General features: G+C 48.3%; 1 protein-coding gene across 6 annotated transcripts in view; it reads right to left on the reverse strand.

The window, feature by feature from the left end:
- Positions 1-18,561, reverse strand: part of LOC138675688 (mitochondrial fission factor-like) — a 54,060-nt gene that overhangs the window by 8,075 nt on the left and 27,424 nt on the right. For all 6 annotated transcript variants that reach the window (XM_069764123.1, XM_069764127.1, XM_069764126.1 and 3 more), the window contains exons 2-4: positions 15,787-16,004; positions 15,093-15,265; positions 13,958-14,046 (exon numbers count right to left, since the gene is read on the reverse strand). In XM_069764123.1, coding sequence (XP_069620224.1) covers positions 13,958-14,046; positions 15,093-15,265; positions 15,787-16,003 — 479 coding nt within the window. In that variant the 5' untranslated portion in view covers position 16,004. The remainder of the gene's footprint in view (positions 1-13,957; positions 14,047-15,092; positions 15,266-15,786; positions 16,005-18,561) is intronic.

The following is an 18,561-nucleotide window of genomic DNA, read 5'->3' on the forward strand; positions in this document are numbered from 1 at the left end:
TGTTTCTCCATCGTCTCATTGGGGGACACAGGACTGTGGGATGTCCCAAAGCAGTCCCAGGGTGGGAAGAAGACTCACTGGAAGAAAACCCCTAGGCACTTACCGCCTATAGGTGTGATACCGCAGCCTGAAGAATTTTCCTTCCCAAACTTGCATCAGCAGAGGCCTGAGTGTGGATATTATAATGTTTAGAGAAAGTGTGCAGGCTGGACCAAGTGGCCGCTTTGCAAACCTGCTCTGCTGAAGCTTGGTGCCGAAGCGCCCAGGAAGCCCCTGCCGCCCGAGTAGAGTGTGCCCTGATCCCAGCCGGGATGGCTGCACCCTTGATACGGTAGGCCTCCTGAATAGTGGTTCTTATCCATCTGGCTAAGGTCGATCTAGAGGCTGCGAGTCCCTTTTTATGACCCGCAGGAAGAACGAACACAACATCCGTCTTTCGAAAAGAAGCGGTCCGGGAAACGTATCTTCTCAGAGCTCTCACCAAATCTAGAGTATGGAGAGCTTTTTCCACCCGGTGTGTAGGCGCAGGACAAAAAGAAGGCAAGACAATGTCCTCATTAATGTGGAATGAGGAGACTACTTTTGGCAGAAAGGACGGTGCTGGTCTCAGCACCACCTTATCCTGATGAAATTGTAGAAACGGCGCCTGACAGGACGAGGCCGCTAATTCCGATACCCGCCTAATGGATGTTATAGCTACCAGAAACAAAACCTTCCAAGAAAGGTACCTTAAAGGAACATCTTGGAGGGGTTCAAATGGAGGTTCCTGAAGAGCACTCAAGACCAAATTAAGGTCCCAAGCTTCTATCGGAGCTTTGTAAGGAGGGACTATATGAGAGACTCCCTGCAAAAAAGTTTTTACTTGCAGATTGGTAGCGATCTTGCGCTGGAAAAGAACCGATAAGGCGGATATTTGCCTCCTAAGGGTACTTGGAGCGAGACCTGAGTCTAGACCAGATTGGAGAAAAGCTAAGACATTAGGAATGGAAAACCGAAGAGGAGGAAGACCCTTCTTCCTGCACCATGAGAGAAAGACTTTCCAGGTGTGGTGGTAAATGCGTGCTGAAGCTGTCTTTCGAGCATTAACCATAGTTGAGGCTACTTTCTGAGAAAAAACGGCCTGGGTCAGAATCCAAGATTCAACGGCCAAGCCGTCAAACGCAGGGCCTCTAAGTTCTGGTGGAATATCGGCCCCTGCGACAGAAGATCTGGCTGCATTGGTAGCTGCCAAGGAACCCCGACGATCAGCTGAACTAGGTCTGAGTACCATGACCTCCGAGGCCAATCTGGGGCGACTAGAATTGCCGGAACTCCCTCTAACTTGATCTTCCTGACGACCTTTGGAAGCAGCGCCAGAGGGGGAAACAGATATGGAAGACGAAATTGGTTCCAAGATAGGACTAGTGCGTCTACGGCAATTGCTCCTGGATCTCGAAACCGTGCAACGAACCTGGGTACTTTGGTATTCGACCCGGTGGCCATTAGATCCACGTCCGGGATTCCCCAGCATAGACATATCTGCCGAAAAACATCGGGGGTGAAGAGACCATTCCCCGGGCGCAAGACCCTGTTGGCTCAGAAAGTCCGCTGCCCAGTTCTCCTTGCCCGGGATGTAAACTGCCGAGATCACAGAGTGATTGTCCTCGGTCCATTGGAGGACTTGTCCTACCTCGCGCATGGCTGATCTGCTGCGAGTGCCCCCCTGATGATTTACGTAGGCCACGGCCGTGGCATTGTCCGATTGGATCCGCACCGGGCGACCCGCCAGAAGATGGTGAAAGTGCTGCAAGGCCAGCCAAATTGCCCTTATCTCCAACAGATTGATTGGAAGGGTTGATTCCCTTGGGGACCAACGACCCTGAGCCGTGTGCTGGAGAAACACTGCTCCCCAACCGAGAAGGCTGGCGTCCGTAGTGACTACCAGCCAATGAACTGGAGGAAAGGCTTTCCCCTGAAGTAGGGATGAACTCCTCATCCACCATATCAGGGATTGCCTGACCCCAGGAGACAGACGACACCTGAGGTTGCGAGACAAAGGACTCCTGTCCCAGGCTGACAGAAGTGCCTGTTGGAGTGTACGAAGATGGAATTGGGCGAATGGAACCGCTTCTATAGCTGCTACCATCCTGCCCAAGACCTTCATGCAGAACCGGATTGAATGGAAACTCGGCTGCCGAAGAATTTTTACCTCCTGCCGGAGACAAAGCACCTTGTCCTGGGGTAAAATAGTTAGCCCCCGAGAGGTGTCGAAGATCATCCCTAAAAAAGAGATCTTCCGAGATGGTACTAGAGATGACTTCTTTAAATTGACCAGCCACCCTAGACGAGCTAGGGTGTCCAAAGAGATGTTGACGTTGTCCCTGCATGCCTGAAAAGTTGGTCCTTTGACTAAGAGATCGTCTAAGTAAGGCAGAATGACTATGCCTCGAGAGTGCAGGATTGACACCACTGTTGCCATCACCTTCGTGAACACCCTGGGAGCAGTGGCGAGCCCGAAAGGTAATGCAGTGAATTGGAAGTGTCGCTCGCCTATGGAAAACCGTAGAAATTTTTGATGAGGAGGAAATATAGGAACGTGCAGATAGGCGTCTTGAATATCTATGGAAGCCAGGAATTCTCCCCTTTCCATAGCCGCAATGACCGAGCGGAGAGATTCCATACGGAAGCGACGAGTGCTGATGAATTTGTTTAGACACTTTAGGTCCAGAATGGGTCTCACGGTCCCATTCTTTTTGGGAACCGTAAACAGATTTGAATAAAACCCTTTGAACCTTTCTTCCTTTGGAACAGGGACAATGACCCCGTTGGACTGAAGAGACTCGACTGCTCTGAATAAAGCTCTTAGACGGGTTTTTGAACTGGGAAGACTGGATGGAAAAAACCGGCCTGGAGGGAGATAGGAAAACTCTATTTTGTACCCTGAAACCACCAGGTCTCTTACCCATCTGTCTTGAACAACTGACAGCCAGGACTGATGGAACAGTAGTAGGCGACCGTCTACCCTGTTGAAAGCGACGAGAGGCTGCCTCCAGTCATTTAGCCGAAGATCGAGGATATCTAGATCCCCTAGATCTTGATGGTTGATACCGCATTCTTGCCAATGGATTGGCCCTATAGGAGACCTGGTGCTCCCTGTCTTGGACAGGCCGACTTGGGGGACCTGCGCTTGGTGCCGCAGACCACCGGGAGTTACAAAAGGATTTAAATCTTGCTTGAAATTGGCGACGAAAAGGTTGCTTAACCTTTTGTTGAGGAAGGAAATTACTTTTACCTCCCGTGGTATCAGATATAAGCTGATCCAGTTTTTCGCCAAAAAGACGGACACCTTGATAAGGGAGGGATGTAAGGGACTTTTTTGAAGTAGAGTCCGCCCGCCAATTTCTTAGCCATAGGGCCCTTCTGATAGCAATAGCATTTGCCGCAGCCAATGCTGAACAATTTGCCGCATCCAAGGATGCATTAATCAGATAATTTCCTGCTAAAGATATCTGATTTGACATCTTTATCACCTCTACAGGAAACCCCTTATCCTGAAGAGCCTTAGTTACGGACTCTGACCAAGCTATCATAGCTTTGGCAACCCATGTGGCCGCAAAAGACGGTGCGAGGGCTGACCCTGAAGCCTCAAACAGAGACCGAGCTAGACTCTCTAGGAGCCGATCAGTCGGATCCTTAATAGACGACCCATTAGGAAGAGACAGCAACGTACTAGAGGCCAAACGGGACACGGGAGGATCCACTGAAGGGGATTCTGCCCACTTTTTACAAAGCTCTGGAGCGAAAGGATACCTTGCACCTAGGGCCTTCTGGCCTAAGAAACGCTTATCTGGTCGCTCCATGTGACGTTGGACTAGATCCTCAAACTCAGGATAAGTAGAAAACACCCTATGAGGTTGCTTGAATTTCTTAAAGGACACCTTATGACCAGAAGGTAAGGTGGCCACATCCTCTACTCCCAAAGTCTGGTTAACGGCCTCAATGAGACTGTCAGATTCCTGATAACCAGGAGCTTCTAAATCAAAAGACCCCTCTGAGTCATAGTCCGAACCGTGTTCACTCAATTCCGCAGGAGAGGGAGATCGAGAGACGGGATTCAAAGATGCTGATGCACCTGACGGACCGGGAGACGCTGTGTGGGATCGTTTCCCCTGTGTCTGCCTAGAGGGAGTACGGCCCCTGCAGGCCGGAGGATCCTGAAAATCGGAGGATCTTTCCAAAACAGGCGGATGAATGTCCCTGACAGGGGCTTGAAGGGACTCAACCGCCTTTGTTAGAAACGCCATAGACTGCGTTAATGATATGACCCACTCAGGGGGAGACACTGCCGACCCAGGTACAGGCACACCCGGCAGGATAGCCGGCGGGGTAACAGGCAGGGTAGCAGACGGGGGCTCCTGCATGCGCTCGGAATCACAAGCCTCACAGAGATGGTTACTTTGCGCATGCGGAAAAGCAGACCGACAGGTAATGCATGAGGAATACAGAACCGAGTGAGTCTTAGGGTTTCTAGACATGATGCTCTAAAGCCGCTATGCTCCGTATCTCCTTATGAGCTACTAGGTCTAGAACAAATACTGTTGTCAGGCTGAGGGAAGTAGCACTTACCCCAGTCCTGTGTCCCCGTATGCTCTCAAACACTGAACCATGTTTCCTGTGCAAATCACACATATATACTAAATTACAGGGCGGATGCTGGAAAAGTGGGAGGAGTTACCGCACATGGACCCGGTTTAGGCCGAAGCAGGGAACTAGATTTCACTCCTTCCCCTGCTCTCCCGGGAAAGCTGGGTGCTCGAAACCGGAAGTAAACCGCCGCCGATGGAGGCGGGACTTCCCCCAGACTACAACACCCATAATGCCACAGGCCGTACAGAAAACCGGAAGCCGCCGAAAAAGGGGCGGGACTTCCGCCCATGCTCAGACTACAAGATCCATAATGCCTCAGGCTGCCTAGAGAACAGGAAACCGCCGAAAAAATGGGCGGGACTTCCGCCCATGCCCCTGCTGAAGTTTGCTTGTGGGGAATAACGCTGGAAACCAGCACAGCGCCGGATAATAGTCGCCACCTGTGCAGTACCAGCAGAACGCGCGATGAAGCAGGAGCCCCCTGTGCAGCCCTCTGACAGCGGATGAGGTTAGACCAAAAAAATCCACATATAAATATATATACATATATAAAAAAAGACGGTGCAGGCACCCTAACTCCTTACACCCTTCAGAAGGCGAGGAGAGGGACCGTCTGCCTCCTTTAAACACCGTAGCCGTGCATTGGTGATGAAGTGGAGGGTGCACGGACAAGGAATGAATGCCTGTACAACCTAGGGTTCCGTTACCTCAGGGTGGTCAGGTTCTTAGTCCGGCAAAAAAATCCCACGTCGCGGGAGAGGATACGTGGAGGCGACACTCCACGTGCTCGCCCGTTGTTGGTTTGGGGAGATCGGACCCCTTCAAAAGGGTCCGTCGCCCCTGTCTTATCTTCAGAGAAAGAGAAAAAAAGCATCTGGGAAAACCCAGAGATGTGCCTCCTACGGACACTAAGCATAAACTGGAGCTGTCAGGGCCAGTGGCAAGGTGTATACTATGGAGGAGGAGCTAACTTTTTTTTTTTTATACCTACTTAGTGTCAGCCTCCTGGCGGCAGTAGCATACACCCACAGTCCTGTGTCCCCCAATGAGACGATGGAGAAAAACCCTACACCACACAGATGCCATCCAAGTGCGGTGTTTTTTTTCACTGACCCATACTTATATTGGTGATATTGATCCAATGATCAGATTAAAATTGGACAACTCTACAATTTTGTGACAAAAAAATATAGTTCTTACCGATAACGGTATTTCTCTGAGCCCATGACGGCACCACAGAGAGAGGGGATCCGCCTACCAATCACAGGAAACCTACAGATAAAAAGGGGGTACCTCTCTCCCGCATCAGTTGTTTACTAGAGCATGATGGGAGCTTAAAGAATAGAATCTAAGTTTATCATTACTTGAAGTCTTAATCGAGATACCGCCTGCTATTATTTAGGTATTTACCCTAGACATTTTATTAATGTGCACACTCATATGTGAAGGGAGGGAATGTACGGGTGCCGTCATGGGCTCAGAAAAATACCGTTATCGGTAAGAACTATATTTTTCTCTGACGCTCATGACGGCACCATGGAGAGAATTGCAGAGATTGTACATTTAGGGAGGGACCACAGCTTCCAGAACCCTTTTACCGAAGAGGAAATAAGGTCCAATCTATAGTGCTTATAGAATGGAGACGGTGAAGACCAGGTAGCAGCTCTACATATCTGATCAATTGAAGCTCCGGCCTTCTCCGCCCAGGAGGCTGCTACCGCCCTCATTGAGTGTGCTTTGACATTTCCCAGGACGGGTACCCCACTTGATGAGTATGACAAGCTGATGGCGTCTGTGATCCATCTTGCCAGAGTGCCCTTGTAGGCTTTCTTCCCCTTTCAGGGACCCTGAAAGCACACAAAAAGAGACCCATCCTCCCTATTCTCTCTGGTGGCTTCTATGTAATGCATCAGGCATCTCCTCACATCCAATGTATGTAGGGACTCTTCTTCCTTGTTTTTGTGGTTAGGGCAAAAGGAGGGGAGAGATATCTCGTGTCCTATGGAATCGGGATGCTACTTTTGGGAGGTAGGCTGGCTATGTTTTAAGAACAACCCTATCATCCAGGAATTGAGTGAAAGGTGGGGTAGCAGATAGAGCTTGTATGTCACTAACTCTACGTACAGAGGTGAGAGCGACCAGCAGAGATGTTTTGAGGGATAACATTTTTAATGGTACATCCGCCAAGGGTTCAAATGGAGGTTTAGTCAGAACTTTAAGGACTAAATTTAAATCCCACTGAGGGGTGTTTCGTACGGGAAGAGGTCTTGATCTCCCGGCTGCTCTAATGAACCTGGAAACCCACCAATTATATTAGTTCGGCCCTCTAAAACCATCCCACTTTCTCATGCGGCCCCATGGCAAAATTAATTGCCCACCCCTGTTTTAGAGGGCCGAACTAATATAATTACCGTATTTTTCGGACTATAAGACGCACCGGACCATAAGGCGCACCCCAAATTTGGGGTGAAAATTGCAGAAAAAAAAACATTTTTTATAAGATGGGGGTCCATCTTATTGTTTGAATTTACAGTATCTTACGGTAAGATTCTTACCTGAGGGCTGGCGGTGGCAGAGCAGGGTCACAGGAAACATGGTGTCGGCAGAGGTGGGGTGATGCGGTGTGGCGTGCACCTGAGCAGGGTCCCTTTCTGCTTAGGCGGGCGACGCCACGGCCTGGTGTCCATGGGGGGGTTGCAGCAGTGGTGTGGCGGCGGCAGAGGTGCGGTATGGCGTGCGCAGGGTCACTTCCACCGGTGAGGTGACGCAGCGGCCCGGAATGCAATGTGAGCAGCAGAGCCGGGTTAAATATCGGTGGCGGCGGCCATCTTCCGGAGGCCGCACGTGCGCAGATGGAGTGCTCTTCTTCACGGGGCTTAAGGAAAATGGCCGCGGGAGGCCGCGCGTGCGCAGATGGAGATCGCGGCGGCCATTTTCCTGAAGCCGAGATCTAAATCTGCAAACTCTGCTTCAGGAAAATGGCCGCCGCGATCTCCATCTACACACGTGCGGCCTCCCTCGGCCATTTTCCTGAAGCCCCGTGAAGCAGAGCACTCCATCTGCGCACGCGCGGCCTCGGGAAGATGGCCGCCGCCGCCACCGATAAACAGGTAATCAACCTGGCTTTCACTCCAGCCACCAGCGATCCTCCTCAGAAGCGGCTGGCCGAGCGGTGCCGGGGGCGGCTGTCAGAAGTGACAGCTAGCTGGCGGGCCGCTTAAAATTATCAGGCGGGCCACATCTTGCCCAGGTCTGCTCTATATGGAGGTATGGGGATTCTCTTGCTACCACTATATGGGTAACCTTGTGGCCATTTAGCCTACCCTCCTTTTCTTGGGTCTAGATATGTCATCTTGCTGTACATATGCCTTTAGATACCCCATGAGCCATTAGGCAGGATGGTATCATCTTATACTTGTTTGTATTCTATTGATATATTGACAGGCGTTATATTTGTTTGTATATGTTGTTATATCATGTATCCAGGTGGCCCATAATGGCGTAGTGATTTTAATTGTTTTTATTGTTATGCCAATAAAGTGTTTTCGTTTTGTATATATACGTATTGGGTGGTGTGCAATTTTGTAGCAGTGTCTTTTTTCTTCCCTTCTCTTGTCTATTATTCTGCTGCTTGCACCCCCTGTTTAGATATTACATTTATGGCTGTGCGCCGTTTTTTTCAATTTTCATGGTGTTTGGAGATAAACTGAACCTTCTAAATTTCCTTCTAGAGAGACTTCTTCTGACAAAATTTGCCATTGAAGGTCCCTGGAATGAAGCGGAGCCCATTGGACTGCAGGGATGCAAGCCATCATGGATCCAAGAGGGACATAGCTTGGCGGAGAGTTATGGAGGGGGAATCCCCTATTCTGGATACCAGGCCCACCATCTTTTGCACTTTTTCTGATGGAAGGCGGCATTCCTGCCTTACAGAGTCCAAAGTAAGACCCAGATACTCCTGAATTTGGCATGGCAACAGTCTGGATTTTGTTAAGTTTATTAACCAGACCAGGCTTTTTAATGAGCTCATGATTCTTTCTAGCTGACTTTCGCAATGTTGAGGAGAATTGCCGATTACCAGGAAGTCGTCGAGGTATGGCACTACCAAGGTATCTTGTTCCCTCAGGTGGGCCATCACCTCTGCAACTATTTTGGTGAAGATTCGCAGAGCTAAGGCTAGCCCGAAGGGAAGAGCTGAGAATTGAAAATGACATGTCACCCTCCTGATGAGGACTGCTATCCTGAGGAATTTTTGGTGGTCGTTGTGGATAGGGACGTGATAATAAGCGTCCTTCAGATCCAGGACTGCCATAAAACAAAGTGGAAACAGCATTTTTATTGATATTTTTATTGTTTCCATTTTGAACGACTGAACTTTCAGGTATTTGTTTAGGCTTTTCAAGTTTATAATTGTTCTGTAGGACCCATCCGGCTTTTTCCTCAGGAACAGAGGGGAGTAATATCCTTTCCCTCTTTCTTGTGGGGGACTTCCAGGAGAACCCCCTTGCCTACTAGCTCCATAATTTCTTTTTCTAATTCTAGTTGCTCTTCCCCCGAAGACCGAGGAAGTTTGTGAAATCTTAACTTTAGTCCTGATTTTATTATGTTCAAAATCCATGGACTGCTGGTAATTTTCTCCCAGGCCGAGAGAAAAAGGGAGTCTTCCCCTCACCTGGGGCAAACATTCATTGGGTGGGCTTTTTGTTGTCAGTGGGGCTCTTATTGAACATAAATCCTTTGTTCTTGTTTCTCTTATCTTCCCACTTACAGTTAAGTCCATATATATTTGGACAGAGACAACATTTTTCTAATTTTGGTTATAGACATTACCACAATGAATTTTAAACAAAACAATTCAGATCCAGTTGAAGTTCAGACTTTCAGCTTTCAATTGAGGGTATCCACATCAAAATTGGATGAAGGGTTTAGGAGTTTCAGCTCCTTAACATGTGCCACCCTGTTTTTAAAGGGACTAAAAGTAATTGGACAAATCAAATAATTTTAAATAAAATGTTCATTTCTAGTACTTGGTTGAAAAGCCTTTGTTGGCAATGACTGCCTGAAGACTTGAACTCATGGACATCACCAGACGCTGTGTTTGCTCCTTTTTGATGCTCTGCCAGGCCTTCGCTGCGGTGGTTTTCAGTTGCTGTTTGTTTGTGGGCCTTTCTGTCTGAAATTTAGTCTGTAACAAGTGAAATGCTGCTCAATTGGGATGAGATCAGGTGACTGACTTGGCCATTCAAGAATATTCCACTTTGCTTTAATAAACTCCTGGGTTGCTTTGGCTTTATGTTTTGGGTCATTGTCCCTCTGTAGTATGAAACGAGGACCAATCAGTTTGGCTGCATTTGGCTGGATCTGAGCACACAGTATGGCTCTGAATACCTCAGAATTAATTTGGCTGCTTCTGTCCTGTGTCACATCATCAATAAACACTAGTGACCCAGTGCCACTGGCAGCCATGCATGCCCAAGCCATCACACTGCCTCCACTGTGTTTTACAGATGATGTGGTATGCTTTGGATCATGAGCTGTACCACGCCTTCGCCATACTTTTCTCTTTCCATCATTCTGGTAGAGGTTGATCTTGGTTACATCTGTCCAAAGAATGTTCTTCCAGAACTGTGCTGGCTTTTTTAGATGTTTTTTAGCAAAGTCCAGTCTAACCTTTTTATTCTTGATGCTTATGAGTGGCTTGCACCGTGCAGTGAACCCTCTGTATTTACTTTCATGCAGTCTTCTCTTTATGGTAGATTTGGATATTGATACGCCTACCTCCTGGAGAGTGTTGGTCACTTGGTTGGCTGTTGTGAAGGGGTTTCTCTTCACCATGGAGATTATTCTGCGATCATCCACCACTGTTGTCTTCCGTGGGCGCCCAGGTCTTTTTGCATTGATGAGTTCCCCAGTGCTTTCTTTCTTTCTCAGGATGTACCAAACTGTAGATTTTGCCCCTCCGATTGTAGCAATTTCTCGGATGGGTTTTTTCTGTTTTCGCAGCTTAAGGATGGCTTGTTTCACCTGCATGGAGAGCTCCTTTGACCGCATGTTTATTTCACAGCAAAACCTTCCAAATGCAAGTACCACACCTCAAATCAACTCCAGGCCTTTTATCTGCTTAATTGAGAATGACATAAAGGGATTGTCCACACCTGTCCATAAAATAGCCTTGAAGTCAATTGTCCAACTACTTTTGGTCCCTTTTTAAACAGGGTGGCACATGTTAAGGAGCTGAAACTCCTAAACCCTTAATCCAATTTTAATGTGGATACCTTCAAATGAAAGCTGAAAGTCTGAACTTCAACTCCATCTGAATTGTTTTATTTAAAATTCATTGTGGTAATGTCTATAACCAAAATTAGAAAAATGTTGTCTCTGTCCAAATATATATGGACTTAACTGTATATTGTTTTTTCCCCGGCTTCCTCCGTAAGAACCTCTTGCTCCGAAAGGGCCTCCTGCAGGAAGGAAAACCAAGGGAGGGGAATGATTTCTGTTTATCCCCTGCCTTCTCTAAGATGTTGTCTAAAGTGGGTATGAATAAGAATTCTCCTTCACAGGGGATGTTACACAATTTAGATTTTGTTTGGAGATCCCCTGGCCAACATTTCAGCCAAAGGGCTCGCCTGGCTGCGTTAGAAAAAGTTGCTGAGCTAGCAGCTAGTCTGATTGAATCAGCGGAGGCATCTGCTAAGAAAGCAGCAGCTCCTCGCATTACCGGTACGGTGTTTAATATTGAGTCCCGAGACGACTTGTTTTTAAGCTGGATTTTTAATTGGTCTAACCAGACCATTAGGGAACGGGATGTACATGCGGCAGCAACCGCCGGTTTTAGCCCTCCCCCAGCTGCTTCCCATGAACTTTTGAGGAAAGCAGCTGCCTTTTTGTCCATGGGATCTTTCAGGACCCCCATGTCCTCGACATGGGCATATTTTTTCGATGCCTTAGCGATGGCAACATCTAGTTTAGGGGCTTTTTCCCAGAAGGAGCAAGATTCGTCATCAAATGGGTATTTTCTTTTTGGCGTTAGTAACGCTTTTCTTATAGGCTTTTTCCACTCCTTTTTAATCAATGCTAATATTCTCTCGTTAAGAGGAAAGGCTCTCCTCTTTTTTTGCTCGAAACCCCCAAACATAATGTCCTGATCTTTTTGGGTGACGGTCCGCTAGCCCCATAGTGCTCCTAACTGCTTTAACGAGGCTGTCCGTCTCTTCTAGAGGAAAACAGCTACAACCCCCAGAGGAAGAAGAAGATGAGGAGGAGGAAGAATTTGATGTATCCGAGTCCACATCTTCACTATCCATATCACTGGACTAAGGAGATGGGGATCTGTGCCTGGTCTTTCTTCGCTTTTTCTCCCCCTTTAGGGATTTAAAAGTATCTTCCACCTGATTTTTTATCAGGGTTTTGAGCTCTGCTGCGAACCCGGGAAGCCCTTCGGACACTGTCTGTTGTATACAGGCGCTACAAAGCCTCTTCTCCCAAGTAGAAGGAAGATCCCCTCTACAAAGGGCGCATACTCTATGCTAAGATTTGCCTAAGCTTTTCTTCCCCTAGAGCAAGAAGAGACAAATATATATAATTACTATCACTGACTTTCACGGAGATCACTTACCACCTTATGGACCCATAAATACCGGTTGTGGATGATCTGCGTCTGTCATCAGCTTATCCCTTGTGCCGGACACTGTACTGGACTCCTTGCTATGTAGTGATCCCGAGCGTCCTTTACCGGTAACATCCTGGTGTCCTTTCTGCGGCAATCGCTTTTGCCGCTTCGACGGCGGTGATGATCTAGATAGGGGTGATGCCTGTTCCAGGTCGCTCATGTCAGGGGAACACTGGTTAAGCTCCATGAGAAGCGATGACCTAAGTTATGCTTCCCCTTTAATAGCGGTGATTCCCGCCCGCGCATGCGCAGTAAACGCTGCCTGCTCTCGCGAGATCGCGCGTCTAATCCCGTGCATGCGCAGTGGCTTATCTCCATCATGCACAGCGCGAAATCGAGTACTGATCCCGCGCACGTGCAGACAGATAACGCATCACTGCACATGTACGCTGGTCACCGGATCCCCTCGGGGCTTTCAGCCTGCAGACTGACGCTTGGGGAAAGCAATGCGCTGAATCCCCATCCACAGAGGGAACCCCATGGATGCTGCTGCTTCTTACCTTATCTCCTCGCGCACCCTAGAGGCCCACTAGCCCCAGCAGTGGCGCCCCGGGTCACCACACCAGCCGAGGCAGGGGGACCCCGGCTGCCTGAATCGGACTGATTGGCCCCGGACTCCCACGACGTTCGTCCTCTGTAGGTAAGGACTTCTGTACGTCTCCCATCAAGGACAGGAAACCAACTGATGCGGGAGAGAAGTACCGCCTTTTTATCTGTAGGTTTCTTGTCCTTGGTGGACGGATCCCCTCTCTCCGTGGTGCCGTCATGGGCGTCAGAGAAAATATATTTTAAAAAATCATATAAAGACACAGAAATATCTATCAAACATGTGAGCAGCCCGGTAGACTATCATAAATGCGAATTCCATCTGTAAAAACACAGATAAAATGGACGTCTGAATGAGCTCGTGAATGGACATGGGAAATGTAAATCTTTTTTGCTTTGAATTAGAATTAAACTCTGTTTTCTAGAGAAAGCATGTCATTATTAATGGTCATCAAAAAATTATGCCATCCTTGTCTACTATTAACTTAATATGAGAATGTGCCATATCCATATAAATGCCCATATGATTGAGAAGAACCAACCCTCTCGCCCGGCTCCTGGAGATCACATTTTTGACTAACTAACCACAAGTGACCAGTTCTGTATTCCCGCTGTGGAGAGGAAGCTTTGCAGAATGTTCCCTGTGTAGATGTTATTAAATGATAAGCCAGAGACAGAATTTACGTTATCTAAAATGTAGTGTGTGTATTAGATGGAAAGCAACAAATCAATCTGTCCCCACAAAGGCTGCCAGCAGGTCTAGAAAAACAAAAGCCTATAAATTGTTTTTATACTCGACCAAGTAGAACATGAAGCTTCGCCGATATGTGATATACGACTATATAATGGTCTGATTTATTCCCCTCCAGAAACAGCACAGATCATATCCAAGTGTAACTGGGCTAACCTGCAATACCAGGAACAGGACATGAACAAAAGTGGCGCTATTCATCGAAAAAAAGAAATACTCAATAAAGCTGAAATTTACTACCAATGTTTTGGAGAAAAAAAAAAAGATAGAAAACTCTTTATAGCAACAAGATAATTTACATCTGTTTGATCCTGGAATCATTTTCACTCCTGCAATGAGGCAGACTGTAAAGTCGGACTTACATGGAGTCATTTCTGACCAGCTGCCCATTGTGCCGTAGTGTGGTCTCACTAACCGAGCGCTCCCTCTTCTGTCGTCCCATACTGCGCACCTAGGCAAAGAATTCACATGTGTTCATGGATTAAGGATGTGATAAAACATGCATTGTTCTTGTATTTTACATAGAACACATGGCACAGACCTGTCCTGTAATCAGAGACCCTCCCGTGTCTGCAGCTCAGATGTACACACAATAGGAGCTGTCATCATCCCACAATACAGTTATACACATGACACCCTTGTGCGATGCAGGTGCTAGTTCTCAGTTTATTCTTTAGGTTCCCAGTTATTTTTGACATCCAAACTGCAAATAGGCAGCACTATATTAAACTTAAGGGGTTGGTGCCATTTTCTTTTTTTTTTAGATTCCTGATTGCAGACGCAAAGGGTTGATTGACGGTTCAGGTCAGCAGCATTATGGCAATGTTGGCCCGAAATGTGTGATGTGAGGCAGCTGGTCCCCGCAGCATGGGAAGCGCAGTGGAACTGAAGCTGGTCAGGAGATAACATCGTGCTCGCTATGAAAGAGCTTGTAAGTAGTGATGAGCGCAAGTGCTTGTTATTCATGTTTGCCTAGGGTGCCCGGGTCTGCACAGAGTAGCGCGGGTGCTCGAGTGAGATGTTCGCATCCCTGACGCATGTTTCGCAGCTGTCAGCCATAAAACATGCAGGGATTACCCGTGTTTGTCAGGCAATCTCCGTCTGTTTTGTGCCTGTCCAGCAGATGTGAACGCAAACATCTCACTCGACCACCCGTGATACAAGGTGCATACCCGTGCACTCTCGGCAAACTCGTGTGCTCATCTCTACGTGTAAGCAAATAATATGGAAGATGAACGACTAATCTGTCTATTGGTGAATAGCACACACGTCTTTGATGACACTTGAACTGACGTTTTATAAGCCTAGTACAAGATGTGTTTATTATAGAATATGTAGGGAAAAAAAAAACCAGGGGGGGACATAGAAATTCCATACAGAGTCTACCTCAGCACCGCCACCACTCCTTTTCCTGAGCGATGCCCACTGTTGTCGACCTGAATTTTGGACCATGCCTACACCTAGCAGCTGACTGCCACTCATGATGTTAGGACTTGCCTCATCATTCTGGGGAGTGACTGGTGTGGGCCTTTCCAAATCCAGGAAGTCTAGTGGCCTCTCACTGAGCGTCAGTACCCGAGGCGGAGTCTTCAGTGCTAAAGGCTCGAAAGGGGTCGTCTGAATGAGGTCCAGATCTGCAGGCCTTGAGAAAGTGGCTTCCTCATTGTGACCTTTCAAATATTAAGGAAAAAAAATAAGAGAATTTAAGAAGACCCTAAACAAAAACATCCCAAAACACTTTTAGGCTATGTGCACACGTTGCGGATTAGGCTTAGGAATTTCTGGTGCGGATTCTGCCTCTCCTGGCAGAAAACGCACCTGCGGATTTGTCGCGTTTGTGCGGTTCCGCAGCATTTTTTGTGCGTTTTTGCTGAGGTTTTCTTGCGGATTTGCTGCGGTTTTTACCCCTGCAGTTTTCTATAATGGAATGAGTACAAAAACGCTGCAGATTCACAAAAAAGAAGTGACATGCTACTTCTTTTAAACCGCAGCGTTTCCGCAGCGGATTTTCCACAAAGTGTGCACAACATTTTTTTTTCTCATTGATTTACATTGTACTGTAAATCAATTGCGGATCTGCAGCGTTTCTGCACGGCAAAAAACGCTGCGGATCCGCAGAGAATCCGCAACGTGTGCACATACCCTTAGGCACTCCAAAAAAGTGCAGAGATGTTGCAGAAAATCCACTCACCTGCCACCACAATTCTCTCCGGAACCTGCATAATGGCGCCAGGCATGGGAATGTCAAGGGGGGGTTTAGGAGCAGCTTCTGAGTTGCTTGGAGCGACTTTGAGCTTCTCCGGGACCCTCATTCTCTGGCTGATGCCCTCTGTATACTCCATGTCATACTGCATACGACTTATCTCCGCCATCTCAGCTGCCGGAGGGGAGAATCCTGCACCGTTCATCCTGAAAAGTAGATTGATGGTAGAATTTTATTTTACAGCCAAAAGCACATGGGACAGCTATTGGCTGAGTGACACCTGACTGACAGCTCTGCTCTTCACCTGATCAACCTATAGATATAGGGTGCGGGGGTGCAGATATTGGGGTGCTGGGGTGCAGCTATAGGGTGCGGGGGTGCAGCTATAGGGTGCGGGGGGTGCAGCTATAGGGTGCGGGGGGTGCAGCTATAGGGTGCGGGGGGTGCAGCTAAAGGGTGCGGGGGGTGCAGCTATAGGGTGCGGGGTGCAGAGATGCAGATATAGGGTGCAGATATGGGGTGCGGGGGGATGCAGATATGGGGTGCGGGGGGGATGCAGATATGGGGTGCGGGGGGATGCAGATATAGGGTGCGGGGGGATGCAGATATAGGGTGCGGGGGATGCAGATATAGGGTGCGGGGGGATGCAGATATAGGGTGCGGGGGGATGCAGATATAGGGTGCGGGGGGATGCAGATATAGGGTGCGGGGGGTGCAGCTATAGGGTGCGGGGGTGCAGCTATAGGGTGCGGGGGTGCAGCTATAGGGTGCGGGGGTGCAGCTATAGGGTGCGGGGAGTGCAGCTATAGGGTGCGGGGGGTGCAGCTATAGGGTGCGGGGTGCAGAGATGCAGATATAGGGTGCAGATATAGGGTGCGGGGGGTGCAGATATAGGGTGCGGGGGGTGCAGATATAGGGTGCGGGGGTGCAGCTATAGGGTGCGGGGGTGCAGCTATAGGGTGCGGGGTGCAGCTATAGGGTGCGGGGGTGCAGCTATAGGGTGCGGGGGTGCAGCTATAGGGTGCGGGAGTGCAGCTATAGGGTGCGGGGGTGCAGCTATAGGGTGCGGGGGTGCAGCTATAGGGTGCGGGGTGCAGAGATGCAGATATAGGGTGCAGATATAGGGTGCGGGGGGTGCAGATATAGGGTGCGGGGGGTGCAGATATAGGGTGCGGGGGGTGCAGATATTGCTGAGCAGGAGTGCAGATACGGGGTTCAGGGTGCAGATATTGGGGTGCAGATATAGGGACAGCTATTGGCTGAGTGACACCTGACTGACAGCTCTGCTCTTCACCTGATCAACCTATAGACATGCACACTTGGCTCAGCGGAGAATGCACGTGTTCTGTAAGGGGACAGCTCTAGCAGCGGATTATCCCCAAGGAGAAGAAAAAGTATCCAGGCTGCTCGATCCTGATGCCTCCTGACATCACTGGTTGGTTATAGAGTCAGGAGGCCCCATACACATCCACTGGTGGGATGAGTGCCTTAAGTGACTGACAGTTATCTGTGTAGGTGCATAAAGGAGGAAGGGCAATCGATGAGTAAGGCTGGATTCACATGTCTGACATTCATGGCCTCAGGACAGACAGGCATACATAAGTTTGGGTCCCTACAGTCGCCACTAGTCTGAACATCGCAGTCTAAGGCCTATTTCACAGGTCCGTGCTTAACCGAATATCTGAAAAAATAGTGGTAGACTCATCAGTGTTTTGGATCAGTGAGTCATCAGTGTTTGGTCCGTGTGTCCATTTTTACCATCAGTGTTTTTCATGTATAGATAAATAAATACAATACAAAGCTTCTCCTATACTTTACAATGGTGAATGCGGACAGCACATGTACACTGAAGCCATCTGTGTGCTGTATGTGTTTTTCACAGACCCATAATCTTGTATCGGCCGTTGTCATCAGTGATAGCAGAACACAAATCTACGTGTCTGAGTTTTGCACGGTTACACAGTCTGTGAAGAAACACAGACATGTGAATAGCACCATAGATTATAATAGGTACTTGTATCAGTCAGCCTATGAGTGATCAAAGTGTTAGGTGGGATGTAAAAACAAGACGTTTTCCAAAAATTAGAGACTCCTGAAGTAAAAATAAATGGGCACATTTGGTACCTGTAGTGAGATCATAAAAGTAAGGGTCATCAGTAGTGATGAGCGAGTGTACTCGTTACTCGAGATTTCTCGAGCACGCTCGGGGGTCCTCCGAGTATTTGTTAGTGCTCGGAGATTTAGTTTTCATCGCGGCAGCTGAATGATTTACAACTACTAGCCAGCCTGAGTACATGTGGGGGTTGCCTGGTTGCTAATGAATCCCCACATGTGTTCAAGCTGTCTAGTAGCCGCAAATCATGCTACTGAGGTGATGAAAACGTAATCCCCGAGCAGTCACAAATACTCAGAGACCACCCGAGCGTGCTCTGGAAAACCCGAGCAACGAGTATATTCGCTCATCACTAGTCATCAGTAACCGGTGACACCGTGCTCATGGTAGTGTAAATGTTATCCGGTAAACTAGGGCAATGAGGCAGTAGGTTGGGGGGTTGCGGCAGGTCTGTTGGTAGTGAAGCGCAGGACTGTGGAGTCAGTAAGCCAAACTTCCAACTGACGACGACTCCTACAGTTAGGGCCAGAAATATTTGGACAGTGACACAATTTTCGCGAGTTGGGCTCTGCATGCCACCACATTGGATTTGAAATGAAACCTCTACAACAGAATTCAAGTGCAGATTGTAACGTTTAATTTGAAGGGTT

This window comes from Ranitomeya imitator, chromosome 4, assembly GCF_032444005.1.
Source record: "Ranitomeya imitator isolate aRanImi1 chromosome 4, aRanImi1.pri, whole genome shotgun sequence".
Taxonomy (NCBI): Eukaryota; Metazoa; Chordata; class Amphibia; order Anura; family Dendrobatidae; genus Ranitomeya; species Ranitomeya imitator.